This window comes from Hippopotamus amphibius, chromosome 12 (genome assembly GCF_030028045.1).
Source record: "Hippopotamus amphibius kiboko isolate mHipAmp2 chromosome 12, mHipAmp2.hap2, whole genome shotgun sequence".
In the NCBI taxonomy this organism is placed as follows: domain Eukaryota; kingdom Metazoa; phylum Chordata; class Mammalia; order Artiodactyla; family Hippopotamidae; genus Hippopotamus; species Hippopotamus amphibius.
Genome location: NC_080197.1, coordinates 81,785,496 through 81,808,769, shown reverse-complemented (window position 1 = coordinate 81,808,769; position 23,274 = coordinate 81,785,496). Strand labels below are relative to the sequence as shown.

The 23,274-nt window shown below is 51.9% G+C and overlaps 1 protein-coding gene and 1 long non-coding RNA gene across 8 annotated transcripts; one reads left to right on the top strand and one right to left on the bottom strand.

Moving 5' to 3' along the window:
* Window positions 1–807: 807 nt before the first annotated feature.
* On the bottom strand, window positions 808–9,695 carry PEX26 (peroxisomal biogenesis factor 26). 7 transcript variants are annotated; one of them, XR_009048471.1, is made up of 7 exons: window positions 9,191–9,695; window positions 8,530–8,670; window positions 7,796–8,091; window positions 5,752–5,898; window positions 5,496–5,640; window positions 3,440–4,704; window positions 808–3,356 (listed from the first exon to the last, which is right to left on the bottom strand). XR_009048471.1 is itself a non-coding variant. In XM_057703061.1 (6 exons), exons 1-6 carry the CDS (start codon window positions 9,403–9,405, stop codon window positions 3,296–3,298), a joined length of 1,005 nt encoding a protein of 334 aa, XP_057559044.1. In that variant the 5' UTR covers window positions 9,406–9,695; the 3' UTR covers window positions 808–3,295. The 7 variants fall into 7 exon arrangements, 2 of the variants coding, with proteins under 2 accessions (XP_057559044.1, XP_057559045.1); XR_009048472.1 differs by having other exon boundaries at window positions 5,496–5,637; XR_009048474.1 differs by having other exon boundaries at window positions 5,496–5,607.
* Window positions 9,696–9,954: 259 nt separating this feature from the next.
* LOC130833170 (uncharacterized) lies at window positions 9,955–21,625 on the top strand. The gene is made up of 3 exons (XR_009048432.1): window positions 9,955–10,122; window positions 17,920–18,198; window positions 18,679–21,625. It is a non-coding gene; the product is annotated as an uncharacterized LOC130833170 (long non-coding RNA).
* Window positions 21,626–23,274: the final 1,649 nt, after the last annotated feature.

Here is a 23,274-nt window from a genome sequence, read left to right as displayed (position 1 = left end):
CCATCCTCTGTGTAGAGGAGAAAGCTTCGGATTAGAGGTTAGCCGAGGACGGAGACAGATGGCAGCAGTGGCGGGCTGGGGCAGGAGGCCGGGGGATGCGGAGGGGAGGGAAAGACACTCTTTTTCACAAACACCCTTTTGTGGGTTCTGAATTCTGTAATATAGTTTTTTAACAATCTAGACACACACATGTGCAAACACACCTGCGGCGTCACTTGCACAAAGGCACGAAATACACCCTCAGCCCCTCAGACCCCCTTTCTAGAAACAGAACCCTGCGTCCTCCCCTCCGGAGCCCACCCACCCCCACCTGTGACCACCCACTGCAGCTCAATCCCTCCCCACCTCACCCCATCTCCCCAGCTGCCCCTCGGCCCACAGAACCCACGTTGTGTTCCCTCAGAACCAGCAGAACCAGCAGAACCAGACCACTGGCTCGGGCTAAGGTTACCTCCCAGATACACCTGCACACTGACAGAGAGTTTCAGCTGCTGATTTTTGGGCACATGAGGGCATCACGTGCAGTGACAAGACACTGGGTGCATAGGAGACCTTGGTCTCACGCAGGCCATCGCCTGGGGGCGGGGGATCAGTTCACCCTGGGGTCTCAATTTCCTTAGCTCATAAAGAAGGGGCTATAATGGGTGGTCTTTCCAGATTTCACATCTGCAGGCCCCACCATACACTGCTTCTCTGGACTAGATGTGCCCTGGGTGGGGGCGAGCACCTGACCACAGAAACGGAACACGAGCCCCTATGCAAGTTTAAACATTCTGGAAGTCCCACAAAAAAGTGAAACAGGTGAAATTAACTTTAGTAATAGATTTTATTTAATCCAATATATCCAAAAGATTATGTTAACATGCAATCAATATAAAAATTAACAAGTTTCCACCTTCTTAGTTTTGTGTTTGAAATCAGTGTGTATTTTACATTTACAGAACATCTGCATATGGACCAGCCACACTTCAAGGGCTCAAAGGCCACCTATGGCCAGTGGTGACCTCACTGGTCAGCACAGGTGTACTGTGACAAGGTGGCTCTCCCTTCGCTTCAGACCTTGTCAAGCCCAGAGCTGAGGACTGGCCCGAGAAGCAGCTGCATCCTCAGCAAAGGCCCGAGCCACCCAAACAGCGGGTCCGCACTCCTTGTCTGACTAAGAGGGCAGCTGGGGCTGGATGCCAGACAAGACTGCAGAGCTCAAGACGGACAGGAAGCAGAGACCCTCGAGGCCTAGCGCAGGGCCACACAGGGGCTTCAGGGGCAAGAGAAAAGGCTGGAAAGTCAAGGCTTCCACAAGACAAACCCACACACACACCAAAGCAGAGGCCTCCTGTCATGTCGGTTACATCCGCTCATTCTTTTAAATGCCTCTGGACACATTCTAACCTCCAGCCCTCTGCAAGGCGATGTGGACACAGCTACCTCTCCTGGGAGCTCTTACCGGAGCAGGAATGTGCTAACACTGCACTAGAGGCTCATTTACTCCTCTGAAAGTCCCTGTGAGAGAAGAACAAACTTACAGAGGAAGTTAAATCACTTTCCAACAGTCACAAACCCAGCGAGTGGGAGGCCATGGATCTACCCTTGACTTGACACTGCAACAAGCCATACTCCCCAGCTTCAGAGAGGCCACAAAATTCCACAATCACAAGGCTGTGTGGCCACCACCACAGAAAGGACATGAAATAGAGGCCTGGAGCAGGGGATACCAGGAAAGGATTCCCAGAGGTAACCCTTGAGTAAGTCTGGAAGTTTGACAGGGTTTACCAGGCAAAGGGAGAGCTGGGCCTCCAGAGGGATCAGCAGGTGCAAAGGGCAAAGAGGTGTGAGTGGCGCAGTTCCACAAGAACCTGGCTACCCTTGGGCCAGGGGAAGCCATTAAAGAGTTTTATTCAGGGTGTGTACAGGACCAGATTTTAAAAATTATTCTGAAAGAGAGATCTCAAAGTGCAGCCGCCTCTCTTCCTCTCTGCAGGGCTCCTAACTCTTAGCTTTGGTGGACCACACCCTAGCACTTAACTTCCCAGGCCTGAAGTTTACTTACTCCACCCATTTTATGAAAGAGAAGCTGTTGACCAGCAGCTCCTGAGAGTCTCAGTGCAAAGCTGATAAGCCCTTCCATGTTCCTGGCCTTCTAGGAGCCTTCCAGCACCCGCCAGCACAGACGTGGCCTACGTGTCCTTGCACAGAAACACCTAGGATTCTTGTGGCCACTGACAAAAAGCACTGAAACATTTCAGCAGCTCAACCACTAGGGCCCAATGTCTCCTCCCCCTGACAAGAAATAAAATCGTTCACTGCCTTCAAAGCCTCCCCTCCACCCAATCCCCTCCATGCATCCCTCCAGCTCACCTAATTATCCCACTCCATTTTCAGCTCGTCAGCCTTTGGGGCTGGCCTACTTTTCAAGGTCACAGGAACAGAAACACTTCTGCCTTATACAAATGGTAAAACATAACTAGAATAACAGGGCACAGGCGGGGGGAAGCAGCGACTGTGTGTACCACAAAAGCAAGGATGCAGGCAGAACCTGGTGAAACTGCCCTTGGACAAAGTGCAACTACCGCAGGGCAGAGGGAGGGGCTGAGAGGAGGGAGAGAGGGCAGAGACACGGGTGTAACAGAGCCCAGCTTGGCCACCGACAACCTGGAAAATTGAGCTGAAGCCCAGGAGGCACCAGGCCAGCTCCCCTTACCCAGTGAGAAGAGCACCAGGGGCTCAGGAAGCCATGTCTGGTCTGAGCAGAGAGGGAGCCCACTGCACACCTCGGGGACAGGCAGTGATAAACCAGACCAGACTGTGGCGCCCTCACCCTGCCCGGGGAAGCCCTGGGCTGGGGGCAACCTGCAGAGGTAAGTGTTCCAAGCAAATGAGAGGCCAAGGACCTTGTTCTGAACCTTCAGACTCACGAACACCCCGGCCTGAAACATCAACCCCCTGCCTCTGCAGGAAGATGGAACATTTCAAGGATGAAGCACTCTCCTTTCCCAAACCTCTCCTGTACGAGGGGCTTCTGCAGGGCTGTGCATCTTATTTCCACACCACCTGCCCGGCCAGCTAAAGTGGGACACAAAGGGGAGGGCACTCAGGCAGCAAGACATAGTGCCCGGCTGGGTCAGCTCCTCCTGGAACTAGGCTGGCCGCACTGGCAGGGCCCATCCAGCTGCAGGAAACGGCTGCTGTGGACGAGTGACACTGCACGTCCGGCAGCCTTGGGAAGCAGGGGGTCGAGGTGAGTGGGAAGTCCCCTCAGTCGTGGACAGGAAGCCGGCAGAGAGGAGAAGCCACGGCCTCACGGATCCGATGGAAGATCTGAGCCAGCTTGTAGAGGAAGGGCAGGGAAGTGGGGGATGCTGCAGGAAGAGGCAAGTCAGTGCGCCGCCCCCCCCCCCACCCCCCAGCCTGCTCAGCCCCACCCCTCCTCCCCAGACCCCACCTGGGGAGCAACCCATGCTGCTTCCCTTCCTCCTCTCCCAACAGTAAAGAATTTCCCTTCTTCCAGGATATAGACTCTGGGATGTATTTTCTTCACTTGGATTACAGTGACCTTAAGTTTGCTGAGAAAAAGATTCAAATTTATTATGTTTTAATCTAACTTTTTAATACACAAAAAACTGGTAATGGTGGCTGCCTCTCGGGAGATGAATTTGGGAAGAGACTTTTCACCACGTTCCGTTTTGTACCTTTTAAACTTGGAGTCAAGCAACAGTATTACCTATTTTTATCATAAGTTAATTACATTGAAAATTAAAGTAAAATCCATGAGAGCTGAGTTGGCTGTTTGTTTTGGTTTGTTTGTTTTTCCTTATTTGAATTACTGATTTTTAATTGATTTTTTTTTCTTTCTTAAGAAGAAATATGTTACTGGGACTTCCCTGACAGTCCAGTGGTTAAGACTCTGCCTTCCAATGCAGGGGGCACAGTTCAATCCCTGGTGATTCCTGGTTGGGGAACTAAGATCCCACATGCCGCAAGCCATGGCCAAAAAAAAGAAGAAATATGTTACTCTTGAGAGAGCTTTTACAATCCACCCTCTTTATATCCTCTCTGCCAAGTTCTAACTGCAGCCCACTGCTGGGTTCTCACCACCTCTGCACTGAGTCAAGGCTGTCCCAAGGGTGGGACCACAGCCAGGGCTCCCTGATGGAAGAAGCTCAAGCGGCCCCTTGCCATCACCACTCAGAAGACCAGGGTTTAATACGAGACTGAAAGACTCACAAGAACCACAAAAAATTTTACAATTTTTACTGAGTCAAAATTAAACAAAGTAAAAGGTCAGAGGGTGGACAGGAATGTGCACAAACTCCCCTCAGCTTTCCTGAGGCTAACAGAACTGTTCAGAGGAAACTCCTACTTGGGGTTCAGCTGTGCGGAAACGGCTCTAGAAGCAGAAAAAGGGCAGTGGGACCCAGGCAATATCTCAGGCTAAATCGAAAGCAACAGACAAGCCGTCTGTGTGATCCTGGGGCAGTCGCTCTTCTCTCTGGTTCATAGGTTTTTCAACCAAAAACAAAAGAAAAAGAAAATGAAGGGACTGAAACAAGGGTTTCCAGTTTTCCTTTCAGTTTTGAAAGTTATACGATCCTAAGTCTAAATTCGTAAGTAGAGATTAGCTCAAAACTCACACAGAGTAACATGCAGAAAAGTCCACAGTGAGCACCTAACCTTTGGCCCAGTGCCCACAGGTCTGAGGAATTAGCCCTTAGGAAAGAGCACAGTAGAAAACATAGTAAGAAATCATCAAAATGTTCGACAATAGGGTATTGTAAAATCAATTATGGAAGTTCCTACAGGTTGGAATATTATTTAGCCACATAAAGCTTTTAAGACCTTTTTTTTTTTTGGCCACACTGTGGCAACTTAGTTCCCTGACTAGGGGTGGAATCCAGGCCCTCAGCAGTGAAAGTGCAGAGTCCTAACCACTGGACCACCAGGGAAGTCCCTAAAGCCAGGTTTTAAAGAATACTTATGGGGAATGGGGAATTGGAAGAAGGCAGTCAAACGGTATTTCTAGTTATAAGATAAATAAGTATTAGGAATGTAATGTACAACATGATAAACATTAACACTGCCATATGTCATACACAAAAGTTAAGAGAGTAAGTCCTAAGAGTTCTCATCACAAGGAAAAAATTTTTTTCTGTTTTTAAAATTTTTTATCTATATGAAATGACAAATGTTTACTACACATATTGTGGCGATCATTTCATGATGTATGTAAGTCAAATCATTATGCTGTACAGCTTAAACTTATACAGTGCTCTATGTCAGTTATAACAAACTAGAAAGAAAACAAAAGAATACTTAACAACATGCAAATTTGCATCTAGAGAAAGACTAAGTAAAACGATTACAGTAGCAGACTTATGGGTGATTTCTGTTTTCTCCTTTATACTTTTCTCTATTTTCCATATTCTCTAAAATATGTATTTCTTCTATTGTAATTGTACTTCTACAACTTAAAATGTTTTAAATTAACATAACTTTCTTACACATTATGATGAAGTTTTTCTTTTTTTACGCTGAGGCTCTCCTCAGAGTTCATGCCTGAACATTCAGGGTCAACAGGGCAGAGTGGACTTTCTCCAAGACTGGTCTCTTCTTCTAGTGGGCGAGGCTCAGGTCCACCAACTCCTCCTTGCAGAAGAGACCAGGGAAAACCTCCACCCCCAGGAGGGCTCCCAATGAGCCCCTGTCAACTGCCCCATACCTAGGAGGGTGGGAGGGGAGGCAGGCATCTTCACTCACCCAGATCAAACCTCACCACCAAGAGGCAGAGGAGCAGGGCAGCCAGCAGGCTCTTTCTGAAGGGCAGGGAAAAGAAGTGGCTGACTGCAGAATCCCAAAGCTGGCGAAGCAACATCAGCAGTGACAGGAACTTGTGTGAGGAGGAGCCTGGCAGGGGAGACGGAGCATAACTTCAGGGTAAGAACCAGCTGCCCTGACCCTGAGCTTTGAGCTTGATTATAAAAGTCAAGCAAAAGGGTAACAAGACTGGTTTTCTCATGCAGTTCATAAAGTGGTTCTAAAGGAAGTTCCAAAAGCTCCAAGGATACTTTAAGGACAGACTACATCACCAGAATACCACCTCCTTACGAGAGGACTTTGACAGAAACGTCTGCTCAGCTGGGAAAACCTTGCACACCTGGTGCTTCTTTACTAGCCTCACTACCTTACAGCATTCTCTATATTTTGGCCTAAGCCGTATGCACAGAGTTAAGCAGAGCAATAGTTCCTGATGATCAGTGAATGCAGAAAATAAAGGGCACCTAATAAGTACAGTGAAGAATTCCAGTCTTGGACCAAGTACAAACAAGAACACTCCCCTCCCAGCCCTGCCAGAACACCCTGGACTCGCCATCAAAGCCCCTCCTCCCCAGGCAGTGGACAGGCAGAGGGTCTGGGGAGTCACATGTGGTCCCTGAAGCCAACAACCTGTTTGCAAAGAAGTTATCCTAACTCAGCTCACAAAGAAAGCACACAAAGAAAAATACTTTGGGGTTTCCCTGATGGTACAGTGGTTAAGAATCTGCCTGCCAATGCAGGAGACACGGGTTAGAGCCCTGGTCCAGGAAGATCGCACATGCCTCAGAGCAACTAAGCCCCTGTGCCACAACTACTGAGCCTGCACTCTAGAGCATGCAAGCCACAACTATTGAGCCCATGTGCCACAACTACTGAAGCCCGTGAGCCTAGAGCCTGTGCTCCACAAGAGAAGCTACCACAACGAGAAGCCCATGCATTGCAATCAAGAGTAGCCCCACCCACCACAATTAGAGAAAGCCTGCACACAATGAAGACCCAACTCAATCAATCAATTTAAAAAAAAAGGGAAGCAATTATGAACTTTAAAAAAAAAAAGAAAAATACTTTGGAAAAGGGATTCCAGTCTCATAATGGCTGAAGTCTTTTCATGTAAAAAGGATTAGGCCTATTCTACATGCTACCAACAGAAAAAGCAAGAATCAGTGGGTTAAAAACTACCAGAAGGAAAACTTAAACACGGCATCAGGAAGAGCTTCCTTACAGAACTGTCCACAGCTGAAATGTGCTGCCTCAGGAGACAGTGACTTTTCTGTCTCTGAAAGTGTTCATGTACAGGCGAGACGATTGCTCAAGGTCCCTTGCAGGGACCAAGAGAAGAGTCCAGAGTAGAGGATCTTTAAAGTCCCTCTGTAAAAAAACAACCCCCACCCCCTGCACCCCTCCCCACGTAGGTGCCCCTGTAGTTGCTAGCTAGGTGCAGTGTTGGGTCTTGAAGCAGTTTCTACCATTTATAAAACTGTACCCTGCTGGACAGAGGTGGGCTGGCCCTGAAAGAGGGTAGCCATCAATCCCTGAAGAAGACCCTGAGTGAGAGGTTGGGTAAGTGAAGGCAAACAGGAGGCTGGGCAGGGGGGCCCAAACTGAATTCCGTACGTTGAGCTAACAAGTTACCAGGTCAGCTGTTCAGTCTCCTTTGGCTATCCCAACCATACCTCAGCTGTGTCTGCATTTGGGCCAGCATTTAAAGGAGTAACATGCCACCCAGGCCAGCACCGTGGAGGCAGATTCAATGACAGGACCCCAAGGAGAAGGTGACTTTCAGGAGACAAAAGCCAAAGTTCTGTCTAAGACCTGTACTACCACCTTCCACGGCCAACTTCAGAGGGTCTGGGCTGGGTTTTCTAAGCACCTCAGTAGGTTTTTTTATTCTGTGATCTGGAAGTTATTCATACAAAGAACTGCTCCAAGGTCCAGGAGAAAGCCCACAACTCCACTGTACAGAGGCCACAGGAGGATAACGTCCCACCTTCCTGGTTTAGCGTCTGGTTCTCCTCAGGGCCGAACTGTCCATGTTTCTGCTGTTGCCGTGCCGTGCTAATGGCCTGAAGTGCGTCCAGCCGCTGCTCCTCACTGAAGGCTGCAGAGCCCACCACTAGCTCTTCAGCCTCCGACAAGCAGCCCAGAGGAAGCAGCACTCGCTGCAAGTGAAGTTCTGCTAAGGCTCTGTACTCTGGAAGGCCCTGGTTGTCAGGGTCTTGGAGCCAAGCACTGACCGTGTCCAGCACAGCTCCAGGCTCCCGCATCTTGCTGTATAAAAGAACACTGTAGCCCCAAACAATCCAACCCCGAAAAAAGAGCAGTCAGTTCTTCACAGTTTAATTTCTCAGACCATCTACACTCCTCCTACCCAGCCCCTCCCCCGTGCACTCCAGCCCTTCCCCATGGGATGCTGACAAGAATCAGGAGTTCTTAGGAGAAGCAAGAAGCTGTCTCAGCTCTGACATACCCCACTTCACATCTCCTATTCCTCTTTTCCTTACCCCATTCCCAAATTCCTCCTTCCTCATTTTTTATTGCTATGTTTCAAAGCAAGAGGGGAGGAGTGGGGGGTGGGGGGAGGACAGGGACAGAATTAGATTCAAAGGGAAATGGTATAGAAGGGAAAAGAGGAGCTATCAGGACTGAATCAGTAGAGGACAGGAAAACCCTCTTGCTCCTGCACTGACCCAATGGGGAAGCAGTAAGAACCTAAGGACCTACCACAGTTCCAGGACTTTGGGGGGCAGCTTCTCAGGAACCTGGTAATACTGAAGGACCCACGACAGGACTTCCCGCCACCGGTCCATTTCTGCCAGGGCCTGGATCCCCACAACACACAGCGAGCATTTCACCTCCGAGGAGCTGTCAGCAGAGAAGCCAATTCAAGTCCAGAAGTGGTTCCCCTGCACTGCCATTCCCACCTCCACCCTGGGACTGTTCTTCGCCAGCTCCCACCTCATCAGCCATCACCTCTGTCCTCCCCACTGATATTCCAGTAAGCCTCGCAATTATGATTGCTCTCATGGGCCCCATCACAAGAGAAAACTGCCCTTTTCCCAGGAGCTAAAAGTTCCTGTAAACCTAGAGGCAAATCAGCTGCTGCCCAACACAGATCTCTGTATTCAGATAACCTCAGGGTTAGCAAACAGGAAGGGTGCATTTACCCCCAAGGAGAAAAGGTAAACTTGCAGCACAGATGTGTGGGTGGAAAGAGGGCTCCGTTTCCTCCTCGGAGAACAGGCACAAGGTGAGTCCCTGCCTCCCGCAGAGGCACCGCGAGGAAAGCAACGAATAAAGCTCGCGTGAGCAACGGGACTGCAGGAGTGCTGGGGTCTGGAGCCCCTCCCGCCATCCCCCGAGGCGAACCGAGCCCAGCACGTACGCGCCCACCGGCTCCGCGGCCAAGCCCTGCCAGGCGCGTTCGCAGGTGCGCAGCGCGGCGCGGAAGTCCAGGTGCACCACCAACAGGTCGGCCGCCTCCTCCAGCAGAAGCACGGCCGCCGACGGGGCCGGGGTGGCGCACACGGGCTCGCTGCTCCGCAGGGGCCCCCCGAGCCCCCTCAGGGGGGCTGCGGAAGTCGCGGGGTCACTCCTCATAGGCGGGCGCCAGGCCGCCGCCCTCTGGGGGCTGCGGGGTATCCCGTGCGGCCTGGGGAGGAAGGAGGGTCCCCACAGCCTGGCCCACGACCCTCCCCGAGGTCGCACCCCGAGAAGGAAAGGAGGACGCGCCTGGGCTCTCCTACAGTTCCGGCGGGGGACAGCCTGGAGCCCTCGGATTTGCGGAGCACTGCGTCCCTGGACACCTGGCCCGGGGAGGGCTGCCCGTGGGCCTCTCTAGCTGCAGGGGCGCGGGGACGAGGGCGCTGACATCTTTGCTGCGCGCGCAGCCCTGGCCGACGCTCGGCGGCGCGGGGCACTCTGGGAGTTGTAGTCCCGCTCCTGGCGCGGCCGCCCTCCCGGCGGAGCTAGGAACTTCTAACTACAAGCCCCGGCATGCCGCGCCCCTGGAGCCGTCGCAGCCGGAGGAAGCCTGCCGACAGAAGCTGCGGGTTGTCGGAGGCGAGGCCCAACCGGGTGCGGGAGGAGTCGCGGGGCTCTAGCACCTGTGGCCCCAAGCTTCGGGGGTGGGGGTGGGGGTGGGGGGGGGGGATGCAGCACGGACGGAGGGCAGGAAAAGGCGCCTCTGTGCCGCCTGCCGCCGGGCCCTCTCCCAGCTCCCGGTCAGTCCTCACTGAGTCTCCGTGCCTCATGCCAAACAGAGAGCGCGTGAAAGACAGCCGTACGGTGTGTAATGCCGCCTGCAGTTAATACAGAGTAAGTATTGTATGCGTTAGGGCTGTGGTAGTAATTATTCAGTGGTTTTACACAGACCCATAGGTTACCCTTATTGTTACATTCCGCGCTTCACTCGAGCTCTTCGGGGCCTCCCACGTTTGTACTCAGCCCTCAGCTCGGTTCCTCCCGGTTCCTACCTTTGAAGTCTCTCCAAGCGGCTCCCCTTGTGATCAGGTGAGACAGGCCAGGCGCAGGGTCAGCACCCGCCCGCCTCAGCGTCCCCTTCCCTGGTCACCAGCCTCGGCCCTCAGCTCTCTGCAGAAAGTCCTCCCAGAAAGCCGAAGCAGAAGCCTTCAGTCCATCAGACTCTGCGAATGAAAAGCGTGGAGCCAGAACCACAGAAGGTGATAAAGGCAGGATCTTACTTATTCCGCAAATACCTGACACCTCCTAAGTGCCGGGCCTCGTTCTGAACACTGAGGATCCCACCTGAACAAAGGAGACAAAGATACCTGCCTCTGTGGAGCTTCCATACAGTGAAAGGAAACTTAAAGATAACTTGCTTAAAAATAAGCAAGTACAATACATGCAGTAGTATGTCAGATGGTGATAAATGCTAAGGAGAAATAAGATGAACAGAGCTTGGGAGTGACGACAGTGAGGACACCTAACTTTGTTTTCTAACCGTAAATCCAGGGTTGGAGCAGAGCAGAGAGAAAATGTTGCCCTCGTGCTCAGGACTGGCCTCTGTTGGTGGGGTCACTGCCCTTGGGACCAACATACATTCAGTGCCCGCTCTAAATCCCTCTTCACCTCCAGGCAGTATTCATTCCCACACAGCAAACTCCAGAGGCAAGCACACCTCTGGAAACTGTGGATCAGTTCAAGGCGGAAGTTACCAACCTGTTTTATCCGTTCTGCCTCAAGAATGACAGCAAATAATGAAGATCCTTAGTAATAATAAAGTTATTGGACTGCAAACCAACAAAAAAACCTGTTTCTCAGAGCTGGTTTTAGAAATCTCCCCTGAAAAATCAGGGAAGCAGTAGTAGCATCAGAAAACGGGTGTGCCAGGCCTGGGCAAGTTGAGACTGGCACAACCCTGCCTTGGCCTCAGGGAGTGCCACCTCCAAGCTCCTGCCTGCCTGAAGAAGGCCCCTTCCTTCAGCCTTACGGAGAAGGTTCTTGCAATGCCAGGGCCTTTCCAGGAGATGGCAGCACAGCCTTAAAAGAAGCTGACCCACCTGCAGGTGTAGTGTTGTGGCTGCCAGAATGAGGTCAGGATATTTAAAGAAGTGGGAAGTTGCAAAGTCATGTAAAAATAGGATTGTGTTCTATTTCTGTGTTTCATCCAATCTTTGAGTATGCAGGGCTACATAGTGGTCTGTCTGTCACCACATAATCTTAGCACTGCTATGCCCCCCAACTGATTCCTGAATGCCAGCGCTGTGACACTCCGCTGTCCCCTGTCTGAATATACCCTGAACTTCTCAAGCTAAGAAATGGGAATCATAATTTATTCCACCTGAGGGAGAGTGAACAGGTGTATTAACGACTCAGGCTCATGACTTGAGCTTTGAAACCACCTAGCCTCCCGCTGGGATAAAATGAGTGGAAACAAGGCAGTTCTCTCAGATCTGTAACACCTGACCCATGTCAGTATATGTTTTGTTGGAATCCTTTCATTTTGGGAAAACTAGTAGAGTAAATGAGACACAAAACCCAGGCAATAGCCATCCCCCAGCCCACCCAAGCTCTGGGACCTGCCACCCTCCCTTCTGTTTGTCGAGTGCTCAGTCTATCTTGCCTGAGCAGGGTCCTGAGGATGTGAATTTGCTCACCTGCTTTGAGCAGGTGATGAGTCCGTGTTTCCATAGCAGAAAGATCTCTGGTCTGAGAGATGGGCTACGCCCTTTAGAATCCCGGGGGCCTCTGCAAAGTCAGGAGAGTCCTCTGAGCCTCAGTTTTCTCATCTGAGGACATTGACACCAACACCTGCCATGTGGGATAGTTGTGAGGATCAGAAGAGGTCATGTGACAGCGCCTAGAATGCTTTTTCTTTTTCTTTTTTCTTTTTAATATTTACTTATTTGGCTGCATCGGGTCTTACAGCATGCAGGATCTTCTTTGCGGCATGTGGGATCTTTAGTTGCAGCATGTGAACTCTTAATTGTGGCATGTGAAATCTAGTTTCCTGACCAGGGATCAAATCCAGGCCCCCTGCATTGGGAGCATAGAGTCTTAGCTGCTGAACCACCACAGAGGTCCCTAGAATGCTTTAAATCACTGGAATAGTTCAGGCTGATATAAGGAAAAGTGATACACTGCGGGGGTGGGTAAGGAGAAGAAAGAATCCACTTCTGCCTCAGAGTCCTGTGATCTTACTTTCTGACCCGGAATCTGATGCTTGACCTTACAAAGGTCAGACACCCACACCTAGAGTCTGCCCTTTCCAAGCTGGCTCTGCATTTTGTGTTGATAGGCAGCATCCGTAGCTGCCCCCCTGGGCACGTCTCATCTAGCCAGAGCCCCTCAGTACAGGCACATTAGTGGTAAAGCCCTGCAAGCAGTAGGATCATGCCTGGTGTGGACTTTGGCCAGAAGCAAGCTGAAGAGATAAATATTGGCAGGGTGGATGATGTTTTTCCAGGGTGGTCAAGGGCTCCAGACCTTCGTCAGTTAGATGGCATTTTTATGGCTCTTTTTTTTAAAGCTTGGACTTGGAGTTCAGGGCAGAACTCTGCTTCCTGTCTCCTCCTCTCCATATAGACACAGCAGAGCTCTCACTCTGCTTTGGTGTCTGAGGCATGTCATCATCACCATCCTGTGCAGAACTTTACAGCATGGTAACGATGGCTTGGTTTACATGCTTCTGCATCAGCTGTGCACTGGGTGCTGCTCTGAGTGCTTTACATCCAACTCTTTTTTTTTTTTTTTTTTTTTTAATTTATTGGCTGCGTTGGGTCTTCATTGCTGCACCCAGGCTTTCTCTAGTTGTGAGCAGGGGCTACTCTTCGTTGCGGTGCACAGGCTTCTCATTGCTGTAGCTTCTCTTGTTGCGGAGCATGGGCTTTAGGCGCTTGGGCTTCAGTAGTTGTGGCATGCAGTCTCACTAGTTGTGGCACACGGGCTTAGTTGCTCCACTGCATGTGGGTCCCAAACCAGGGCTCGAACCTATGTCCCCTGCACTGGCAGGCAGATTCTTAACCACTGTGCCATCAGGGAAGTCCCTACATCCAACTCTTAATCACCAGCAACCCTGGGACAGGAGTCCTGCTGTCGCCCCCATGCCGTTGGTGCAGAAGCCGAGGCAGCAGGGCTGTCACACAGGAGTGCAGAGCAGGGCTGGGACTTCAGTAAGGCAGTTTGGCTCGAGTCTTTCTTCTCAGCTTATTCATAATCCTAGCTGTACAAGGTGCTGTCACTTATCCTGTTTGAGCTGGACAGCAAAACTGTGAGCAAGGCAACACAGGTATATTATTACTATTGCTGTATTGGAGACTAAACCTCAGAACCTGTCTGTGTTCAGAACTCATGGTTTCAGCGGCAAAGATGCAACGATTGCTGGAGAATCCTCACCAAAGTCCATGCCACGGGCAATCTTCAGAGGCCTGGCAAGAGTTCCTCCTCATCTGCCCTCAAGGTGACCGGGAGCCCCCACCCAGACCTGCCATCCAATTTCCACGTGTTCTCACCCACCCCAGGAGCCAGGGGGTTCACCTGAACAAATCTTCACGATGTCAGACCAGGCCTGACGTGAAGCAAGTAACAGATGCTCGCTGGGAACTAGTCAGCCCTGTTCTGTCATGGAAGGTGGAAAGATGCTGGGTCCTCCTGAGTCTTTCATGGTCCCACTCAAGTCAAGCTAATCACTCCTCCCTTCAGATTCCCCACTGTGCTTTGCTTGTTCTCATGCCTCTCTTGTGGGTCCTTCCCAATGTCCACATTTTCTTATAGTTATTTGTGTCATTCCCCTCCTTGACGGTGCCCTTCCTGAGGACGGGAACAGGGACCTCTCACCTCAGGATCCCTGTGCATCTACTACTGTGGTGCAACGTGGTAGGCTTGTACTACTCCAAGAACCCTGCCTCCCCTGAGCTGCTCTGCATCATTTGATCTTGACTTCCAGGTACCTTCACTGGTGAACTGTGTGAAAGGTTGGAAGCTGAGGAGATACATGCCCTAATGCAGCCCCCCAAAAAATAGAGACATGTGGCAGTGTTTCCAGATACTGGTATCCCAGCCTGCCTTCTTGCCTGTGAGTGATTTGCAATGTTCCTTCTAGTGCCCTCTTCCTTGTTTCCTAGGAAATAATTGAATAAACTCTGTCACCCTGAGTGATAGAATTTCAGGGTTGGAAGGAGCCTTATTCTGCAGCCAAACTGAGGCCCGGGAGGGGCCCGCTGAAGGATGCAGCATCCCTGCCCCACCCCATGCGGCCCCAGAGAGGACCTCAGCTTGGCTTAAAATGTGTCCTTACCAGCCCAGAGATCCCCATGCTCTGGGGTGGGTCGCAGCATCTGGGGCTGCTGTTCTTGCCCAGGTCCTGTCTGAGAAGAGCACTCCCCAACCCCAGGGCTCCCTCCCTGCCCCCTCCCAGAGCAGCTCTGGTTCCCAAAACCTGTCGTTTCCCCCCGTGGGCCCTCGGGAGGGGCCCTCAACATAGTTTTAATATTTCATGAAATTGTATGTTTACCAGAGGTGATGCTACAATTGTTACTGATCGACAGATTTTATTTACTAGAGAAATATTCCAAAACAGGGTCGATGTAGGAGCAATTAAAAGTGGTCGTTTGTATTTAAAAGCCTAGGAACCACTTTCAGAATCTTCATGTCCCAAGTGATTTCCTGGTTATCTCCCTAAATGGAATTTTGGGTCAGCAAGCCCTGACAAAGGTATTTGGGCAGTGGGGGAGGAGGAGAAATGTTGGGAGGATTTTCAGAAATCTTCATTTCACACCTGACCCAGGTGAGAGCAGTGGAAAGGAGAGGGGTGGTGAGAACCTCCAAGAAGCAGAAGGGTGGCCTCCCAACCCTGGCAGCTCCAGTCAGTCTGAAAATTGGATTTCTTACTCAGCAGATAAAACAAACGTGTGCCGTATACTGTCACATGGGTCCAGGGCCTAAAAGAAATAAAAACTATAAGATAAACAAAAGGAATTCCAGTTTGCCTTTGCATTTGTTTTAATTACGTTTCTCAGACTGTGACCTCGCGGGCATCTCCATATCCTCACCCTGAGCCTAGCACCCTGCTCCACAGATAACCTGACCCCACCCAGCATCTGGTTCTGGGGCAGGTTCAGAACGTCACCAGGTGGAACGCTTACGAGCTGGTAAAGTGAGGAAAACTGGTGTCTGAGCATATTTTTTAACCCATGACAGTTCAGTTCATTTCAAAAATTGTTCAGGACTACTTGGCCAAGCTCCAGTTTGTTGGTTTTGTAAACGTGTCTTTCCCTGCACGTCAGTCTACACAGGAAAGATCACCCTTCCGGGCGGGGGGGGGTCACCTGGCGAAGCCCCAGGAGGTGTCCGTCCACAAGTCTGGGTTGTGAGGTTGCACCACCACAGGGCCCAACGTGGCAGCCCTCTCTCTGGCTCCACGTTAACATGGGCTTGCGTGCGAGGTCTTTCTGGGGACGGTCTCAGTGTCTGTGGCCATGGGGGGAGCCTGCCCCCCACCCGCCCCGGCCTCCTGCTCTCCCCGGCGATGGGCTGCCCCGGGCCTGCGTGGACGGACCTTCGGCGTCCTCTGGGAAGAGGGTGGTGACTGGGGAGGTGTGCCGTCACCATGCCTCCTGTTTTGTGTCCCGCTAGGACGTGAGTTTGTTTCTTGTGTGTCTGGTTCTGAAATGTGGTGGGACATTGGGGGTGGACTACAGGTAGGCTCACCCCACCCTTCCCCTGACCTCTCGTGACAAAAGGCGGTTCCCTGGGTCGCAGGAAGGAGGGGGGCGTTCCCATGTCCTGGGGGCCACAGAGAGCAGAGGTGGAAAACAGGAGCCTCAGCATACCCCGCGGTGGTGAAGCCACTGTATGGGTACCACCTGGCAAGGAAACAGACAAGGAAGCGTCCCTGCCTGTCTTTCTGGGGCCGTCCTGGAGGGACTCCCTCCCCCTCTGACTTCTCTTCACAGGCCTTTGGCATGATTTCCACAGATGACTCCATTTTCCACACCTAAGAAAACGTTCTCTGGGGTGAAAGTATCCTCCTCACATTTTACAACCTCTGATCTGATTGTTCAGTATCTGCTCTTCCAACTGTTTTTGTTGAAAGGATACATACCTGAAGTAAAAATAATCCAAACAAGACCCAAAAGTACAGGAATCACCTGAAATCCCACCGACTTTAACCCTTCGATGGCCACCCATAAACTCACACAATGTGCACGTGTGGGTAGACGTGATCATGCTGCCCTGTGTCCTGGGCCCAGTGTGCACAGGAGTCCTTTTCACTCCTCAGGTGGACACTGGTACTGCTCACATCTAAACCAAGAAATGAATAATCCTGCTGTTACTGATGACCGTTTACATGCTTGCAGTTCTTGGTAGTGAAAAGCAATTGTACCTCCTTGATCCCGGGAAACCCTGGGCCTGGGAGGAGACCTCCGGGGGGGGTCCATCACCCTTCTCTGTGTGCTCAGTTCTAATCACTCCTCGTCATTAGGTTGTAAAGTGTAGTACTTTACAGCTTAGAGAGCACCTCTGCATGATGTTCATTGATTAGCACAAGATGAGATGATCAAAAGTGAGACAGGTAATCACAGTGCGATGACAGTGCGTTGAGTCATGACCCCATGTACGCAAGTTGAGGAGTTATTGAGAAGCGGCAGCGCCAGGCTGTGTGCGAGGGCCTCACGTGGTCTCGGGATCCCCACCCTAGAGAGAGTGTGCTTGAGGGTCAGGGAAGTGGGGTAGATGGATCCCATGTCCACAGTGGACCCTGGCAGCGTTCTCTCCAGACGTGGCTGACCTGAGCATCCCCTCAGGCAGCCCTTGACAAAACTCAGACCTGTGTGTCGCCTCCACTTCACAGAGGAGGAAGCCAAGGCCAGAGGTGCGCAACTCGCCTCAGGTCCCAGAACCACTTGCTTCTAAGCTGCTGCTTCCACTGCACGGGAACAGTCCCCTTCTTCTAACTGAAGGTGCTGGGTGGCAGAACTCTTCCCTCAAATCTCCGGAGGAGGGAGTTCTTACTAAGTTTTCTCAGGGAATTCCCTGGAGGTCCAGTGGTTAGGACTCTGCAGTAGTCAGGAAACTAAGATCCTGCAAGGCCTGTGGTGCAGCCAAAAAAAAAGAAAGATCTTTCAAAAATCCTTCATGCTGCATTGAAACCTCAGTCCCTTCTTCAGAGGGAGCAAAGGTCAGCCTCTTGCACAGAAACAGAGCTCCTTGCCACACCCAGGCATGAGCCCTGGAGTGCAGAGCAGGCCCCGCCCATCACTTCTTGACTTCCTTGTGCTTTCAGCATAGGCCAGAGCTGTCTCATCTGCTCCATTCAGAGAGGAAGGAGAGAGAGAGCGTTTATTCTTGAGGATATGAAAGTAGAGATGATGGAACAAAATGGAATGAGATGCAGGGAAGCCATTTAAATGCAGGGTGGGCGGAAAGCACCTACGAGAAATTAAAGAGCATCTTTTTGACGTGTAGGCAGAGGGTTGGTTTGTGGAGGCACTTCGGCAATAAGACTAATATTTTCCTCCTTAAAGATAACAGTTTTTATTTATGAAGCACTCCTTGCTGGCACGAGCTCAAAGCATTCACTGAGCACTGGCCAATTACCCCAACAAACAGACTGGCAGGTAGGAAAAGAGAGATAATTACTCCCGTTTACAGATGGGGAGACGAAGCCACAGCGAAAACCAGCTCCCGAGACCTGAACCTTGAAGGCCGGCCCCCTAATGGCAACTTCCACTGCGTCCAGACGTCCTCCTGAGAAAGGACAGCCCACTTGTGGGCCCGTGCTCATCAGGAACTACAGCTCCCAGCAGACACTGAGAGGAGACAGCTGTGCCACTGGTGCCTGGTCCAGATTCCCAAATATGGAGAGGGACTGGGCTGGGGAAAAGGAACCAAATGTTCCCCCTGGAGAGAGCGAGAGAGGGGGAGGATGAGGTAAGTTTGGAATATTTAACTCTGTCACCTAAACGTCCGCACGGGCTTTGAAACACAGCAGCCACAGTCATGGCCTCAGTAAATCTTTCTAGAACATCTCACCTTGAAATCAGGCAGTTAGCTCAGCAGAGCCCCGTTTTCTCCCAAGATTAGGTGTGTGCTGTCCTAGAAGGGCAGACACCCTTTCTCTGAGTCTGAGCTGCTCAGAAAGCATTGCTGGCAGTGGTAGGAAAGGAATCCAAGTGGAGGAGAGCTCTGCTGCTGTGGGAGCAGCATTCCAGGGGCTGGGCTGGCGGCCGAGCCCAGGGTGAGCCAGGAGGATGAGGGTTACTCTTCCTGCTGGGAAGGCTGCTGAGCCCGCCTGGTGGGAAAGGACTCTTCCCCATTCTGCTAGCAAACATTCTAAAAGCACCTCCACTTGAGGACAGGGGCTGGACGCTGGGCAGGATACACATTGTGAGACCAGATCTCTCTCCTCAGGACACTACGACAGAAGAGGGCAGGCACTCAAGGAGACGATGCCTGCTGGGCGGCGTGTTATTTCCCTTTTCATCTGGTGTTGTTACCCACCACCCACCATGCACCAGGCACTTGGAATCCAGTGGGGAAGACAGAAAAAGCAAAGCTTTTGCTCTCATAAATTTACATTCTGGTAGCCCTGGATGTCTGGGGGACGAGTCCTCCAAGCAGAGGGAACAGCAGGTGCGGGGCCTCGAGGTGGACATGAACTTGCTGAGTTTGAGAGCAACAGCGGGGCTGAAAGGGCCCAGGAGAGGGCAAGGGTGGAAAGAAACCAGTCAGGGAATGAGGACAGGTCCAGTCTCAACTGCAGAACTGTGTAAGGATGAGATGCCTACATTTCATTCCAGTTGTAACAGAAGCCATTACTTTTGAGCAGTGGTTCGACGTCATCTGATGTAAAGTGCCAGACGAGGGCACAGACTTCTGAAGGAGTTTGGAGCAGAGAGGAGAGGTGTCCCTGAGCTGGGGGGATGGGGAAAGGGGGCAGAGTGGGGAGCTGAGCGTCAGGGCAAACAGGAGGAACTCCAGGAGCAAGGATGACACCTGGCGTGTTCAGGTCAGCAACCTGCCGCAAGTGTGGTCCTATAGGGGTGGCGGGGTGGCGAGGATGGAGGGAAGGAGACTTAGGGTCTCCACATCAGAAGGTTCTGGAGCTCAGTAATGCCACCACTATCCACAGGCTTCAGTGTCCAGTCAAGGACCTGGTCTCCTCCAGGGGCCGATGTCTTCCCCTAAAAGATTTGTCCCTTTAAAGGCTTTCGAGTCCCACATTGAAGTTGAGGTGACTCGTGAGAGCACCGTTTCCATCGTGAAAGGCACCTTCATCAAATGACACAAACCACAGGCGGAAGGTGCGCTCGGGGCCATGCGCAGCGGAGGTGCTGGTCCTCGTTCTGGGGGACCGAGTACCGAGTAGCCACCAGGTGATACTTAGTGCTTATCAGGTTCCTTCATCCCTAAGACCAGCCCCGTGAGCTGGCAGCAGAGTAGGAAGGGGAATGGGGTGTGGGGAGTGGTGAGAGAGGCCGAGGGGAGGATAGAAAAGAGAGGGATTCAAAGAGGAGGATGAGGAGGAGCACCGAGAGGGGAGTAGAGGAGATGGGGGATGGTTGCTGTGGCCTCAGGAGCGCTGCCCCGGGCCTGGGCTCCCTCTCCTCCAGACGTGCCTGTAGTGGTGCCGCCTGTCTGTGGGCCTCAGGATGGCAGCTGGCTGCCCTGCCAAGCCATGCTCCACTCCGGGGTTCTCATGAGGACCCTGCCCCTGAGACAGACAGTCAGCCTGACCACCAGTTCCCCGACAGCAGGACAAGCTGTACCAGGAATCTCATCCTAACTGTCCCCTTTCTACCTGAATTTGGGGGAACTATGGTGCTGTCCCAACAGGTCAAAGCAGAATAAATCCAAAGCAAAAGACACTCCCGGTCGTGCCCTCTTCTTCCCCAGCCTCAGCAGACAAACAGAAGGGAACTAGCCCGAACAGGGGGCAGCAGGATATTGTGCATGGGGCGGCTTCCCTAGGCAAGGGCAGGGGGCAGTGCGGGAGTCATTTTAAATTCTCAGCAATAGGAAGCAGCAGTAAGACATTCCCTGGGGCCGTCACACGGAGGTTCCACACAGACGCAGGAGGCCCGGCAGAACCCACGGTGAGCCCCAAGCCCGGACTCCAGCAGCGTCTCCTCCCAAGCCCCTCACCTGCCTCCCAGCCCACACGGTCACCTCATGTGGAACAGGTCTGCCCCTTCCTTCCTGCACTGAATGTGACCATGTCCAGCCGCCAACACATCAGCATGCCCCACCCTAGCCCGCAGGCACCCACTGTCAAGAACAGTGAAAAAAATCCTGACTTCAGCATGGTGGGCTCGGTGTGTGGGAAGAAGCCTCGATCCTCTAAACTGTCCAAGCTGAGAAGCTCTGCCCTCTGCCACACAACAGCCTAGCTGCTCCTGAACCCGGGCTCTGGGACAAGGTGCAGCTTTGATGGAAGCTGTGGCCTCTGACCACACTGGGGGGCCCACCCCCTCTGCCGGAAGTGGCCTGCCTTCACCTCCATCACCTCCGGGATCCCGCCCCACCTACCTTCCCAACCTTGGCTCTCACACCCACAGCTCCAGGGCTGTTTCCTGACCCACCTTGCTCTCTCCAAACTTAGGCCTTTGAGCAGCTTATTCCCTCTTCTTGGGGGCCCCTTCTCACCCCCAGAGTTCAGTGCAGTTATCACCTCCTCTGGGAATATTTTCCTGGATCCTTCCCCGCCTCTCGGGTAGATTCAGTGCCTTCCTGCCTGTGTTCTTGTAGCATCTGTACTTGCCTGTATTGTAGCAGATGAGCCACGTGTTCACTTCAGTGACTCCCCCGCTGAATGATTAACTCCTTCAGTGTAGAGAGCTGCGTATTTTATTTCTGTGTTTCCAACTCTGAACCCAGTGAGGTGGTCTTGAATGTTTGTAGAATGAATGAGTGGCCAGGATCCCTTGGCCTAATGAATACCCAGGTCTCCTCCAGTGAGGTCAAATAAGGAAGTGAGGTAGGATCTCAGTTTCCTAGGCCAACCAACACTTCACCTCCTGGAAACTTGACTTCACCTGCACTCTCAGGGCTCCCTCTGCCTTCCCCGCCCCACCCCCACCAAGTCATCACCCCCACATCTTGCCACCCTCTACACTGAGGCTCCCCTCCGGGACTTGTTTGGCTAAGAAAATACTGGTGTCTTTCTGGGTTACCAAAAAGAGGGCACCTGTGTCCATGGACATCAGCCTTCCTTTCCCCTCCTAGATTAGGAGCGTGTTGGCTGCTGGTACCTGCCCCAAACCGTGTCAGATGGACCCCTGGCCCTGTCCACCCCAACTCTCCCCTGAACCAAGGAGGGGCTGTGAGACCTCAGAGATGGTCTAGAGGTGAGAAGTGAACTCAGTTTAAAAAATAAGATTTGTTGGAGGGGAATGAATTGGGGATTTGGGAGATTGGGATACCAAATTGTACACTCTAAATATATGCAGTTTATTGTATGTTAACTGTATCTCAATAAAAGTTCTTAAAAAAAAATAATAAGATTTGTGCAAGCAAAGCACAGAGCTTGAGATGATCAGCATTTAAGGCGAGCGGAGACTTGGTGGGACTCGACTGGTCCTGTCCCAGAGAGCTCTTGCAGGCAGTTTGGGGAGCTGGGCTGGAAGGTCAAGGGAGTTAGGTGTCCACAGCAAGCACCAACTTGATGTGCTCAAGGTTTTGATAGATTTCCACCCCGGGGTGTCTGCTTGGGGTCACAGTCAGAGGTGAGTGCGAGACCCCGGGAAGCCCTTCCTGCCCTGGAATTCCATGCTCGGGGCTGGCTGTGGACTTCCTGGGACCTGAGTTCCATTCGTTGGAGCTATTTTTGGTCTGCATTAAATTAGTCAGTCCGTGGAGGCTGGGAAAGCACCACCACTAAAGGAGGCAATTCACTGGGACAGGATGCCCTGAGGCCACGCCGTGAGCCTCTGGTATCCCAGAACAAGGGTCTCCAGTGTTCGAGATGCCCTGGGTTCAGGGGGTAATCTCTGCTGGGCCTTCAGCAGAGAGGGGGCAGGGAGGAGCCTCTGATGAAACGGTGGAGGATTTTGAGCTCCTTCTCCCATTCCTGACGTCAGCCCAGGAGCCAGGCTGTGTGCTTATTAAGTATGCCATTTGACTGAGGCTCAAAAAGGTCAAGAAACTTGCCCGAGGTTACCAGGTAGCAAATACCAGAGCCAAAATTCTAACCCATAAACTTGACAGCAAAACTACCACACCACTCCGTGTCTGGGGGACCCTCCCAGAGGGATAGAATCAGTGAGTCCCAGGGCAAGGGGGATGGATCGAGGACTAAGCTCTCGGCGCCCAACGGTCATGCTGTGTGGCATCCAGCGGTGTCCTTTCTTCTAATCCCACAGGTCATCCCAGCAGGGCCAGCACTCAAAGATTCTGTAAGGGCTTCCTAGGTGGTGCAGTGGTTAAGAATCTGCCTGCCAATGCAGGGGAAACGGGTTCGATCCCTGCTCTAAGAGGATCCCACATGCCCCAAGACAACTAAGCCCGTGTGCCACAACTATTGAGCATGCACTTTAGAGCCCATGAGCCACAACTATTGAGCCCACATGCCTAGAGCCTGAGCTCTGCAGCAAGAGAAGCCACAGCAATGAGGAGCCTGCGGACCACAACTGAGTAGCCCCCGCTCACAGCAACTGGAGAAAGCCCCTGTGCAGCAATGAAGACCCAACACAGCCAATAAATAAATTAATTAATTAATTTTTTTAAAAAAGGTTCTGTAAGAGGAAAGTCTGGACCTGAAGAGGTGTCCTGAGGTGGTGGACAGAGCCCTAGTCTGGGTCAGAGTGTTGAGGTTCTTTTTCTGGTTAACGCAAGACAAGTTACCCTCTGATCCTCAATTCCTTTATCAAGGAAAGGGGGTGGGGTGGGGTGGGGGAATTAGGATGAGTAAATGCCCACTGTACTGACCTCACTAAGTTACAGAGACGAAATGGAACCTTGAATAAATAAGGCACCATATATAGTCATGTTATAAAAATGCTGAATTCT

Coding starts and splice junctions, on each gene's coding strand:
- PEX26 (XM_057703061.1), bottom strand. CDS start 9,405: ATGAGGAGTGACCCCGCGACTTCCGCAGCCCCCCTGAGGGGGCTCGGG. Junction 8,671..9,190: donor GCCGCGGAGCCGGTGGGCGC/GTACGTGCTGGG, acceptor CTCTGCTGACAG/CTCCTCGGAGGTGAAATGCT. Junction 5,641..5,751: donor GGTGGTGAGGTTTGATCTGG/GTGAGTGAAGAT, acceptor CTCTTCTGCAAG/GAGGAGTTGGTGGACCTGAG.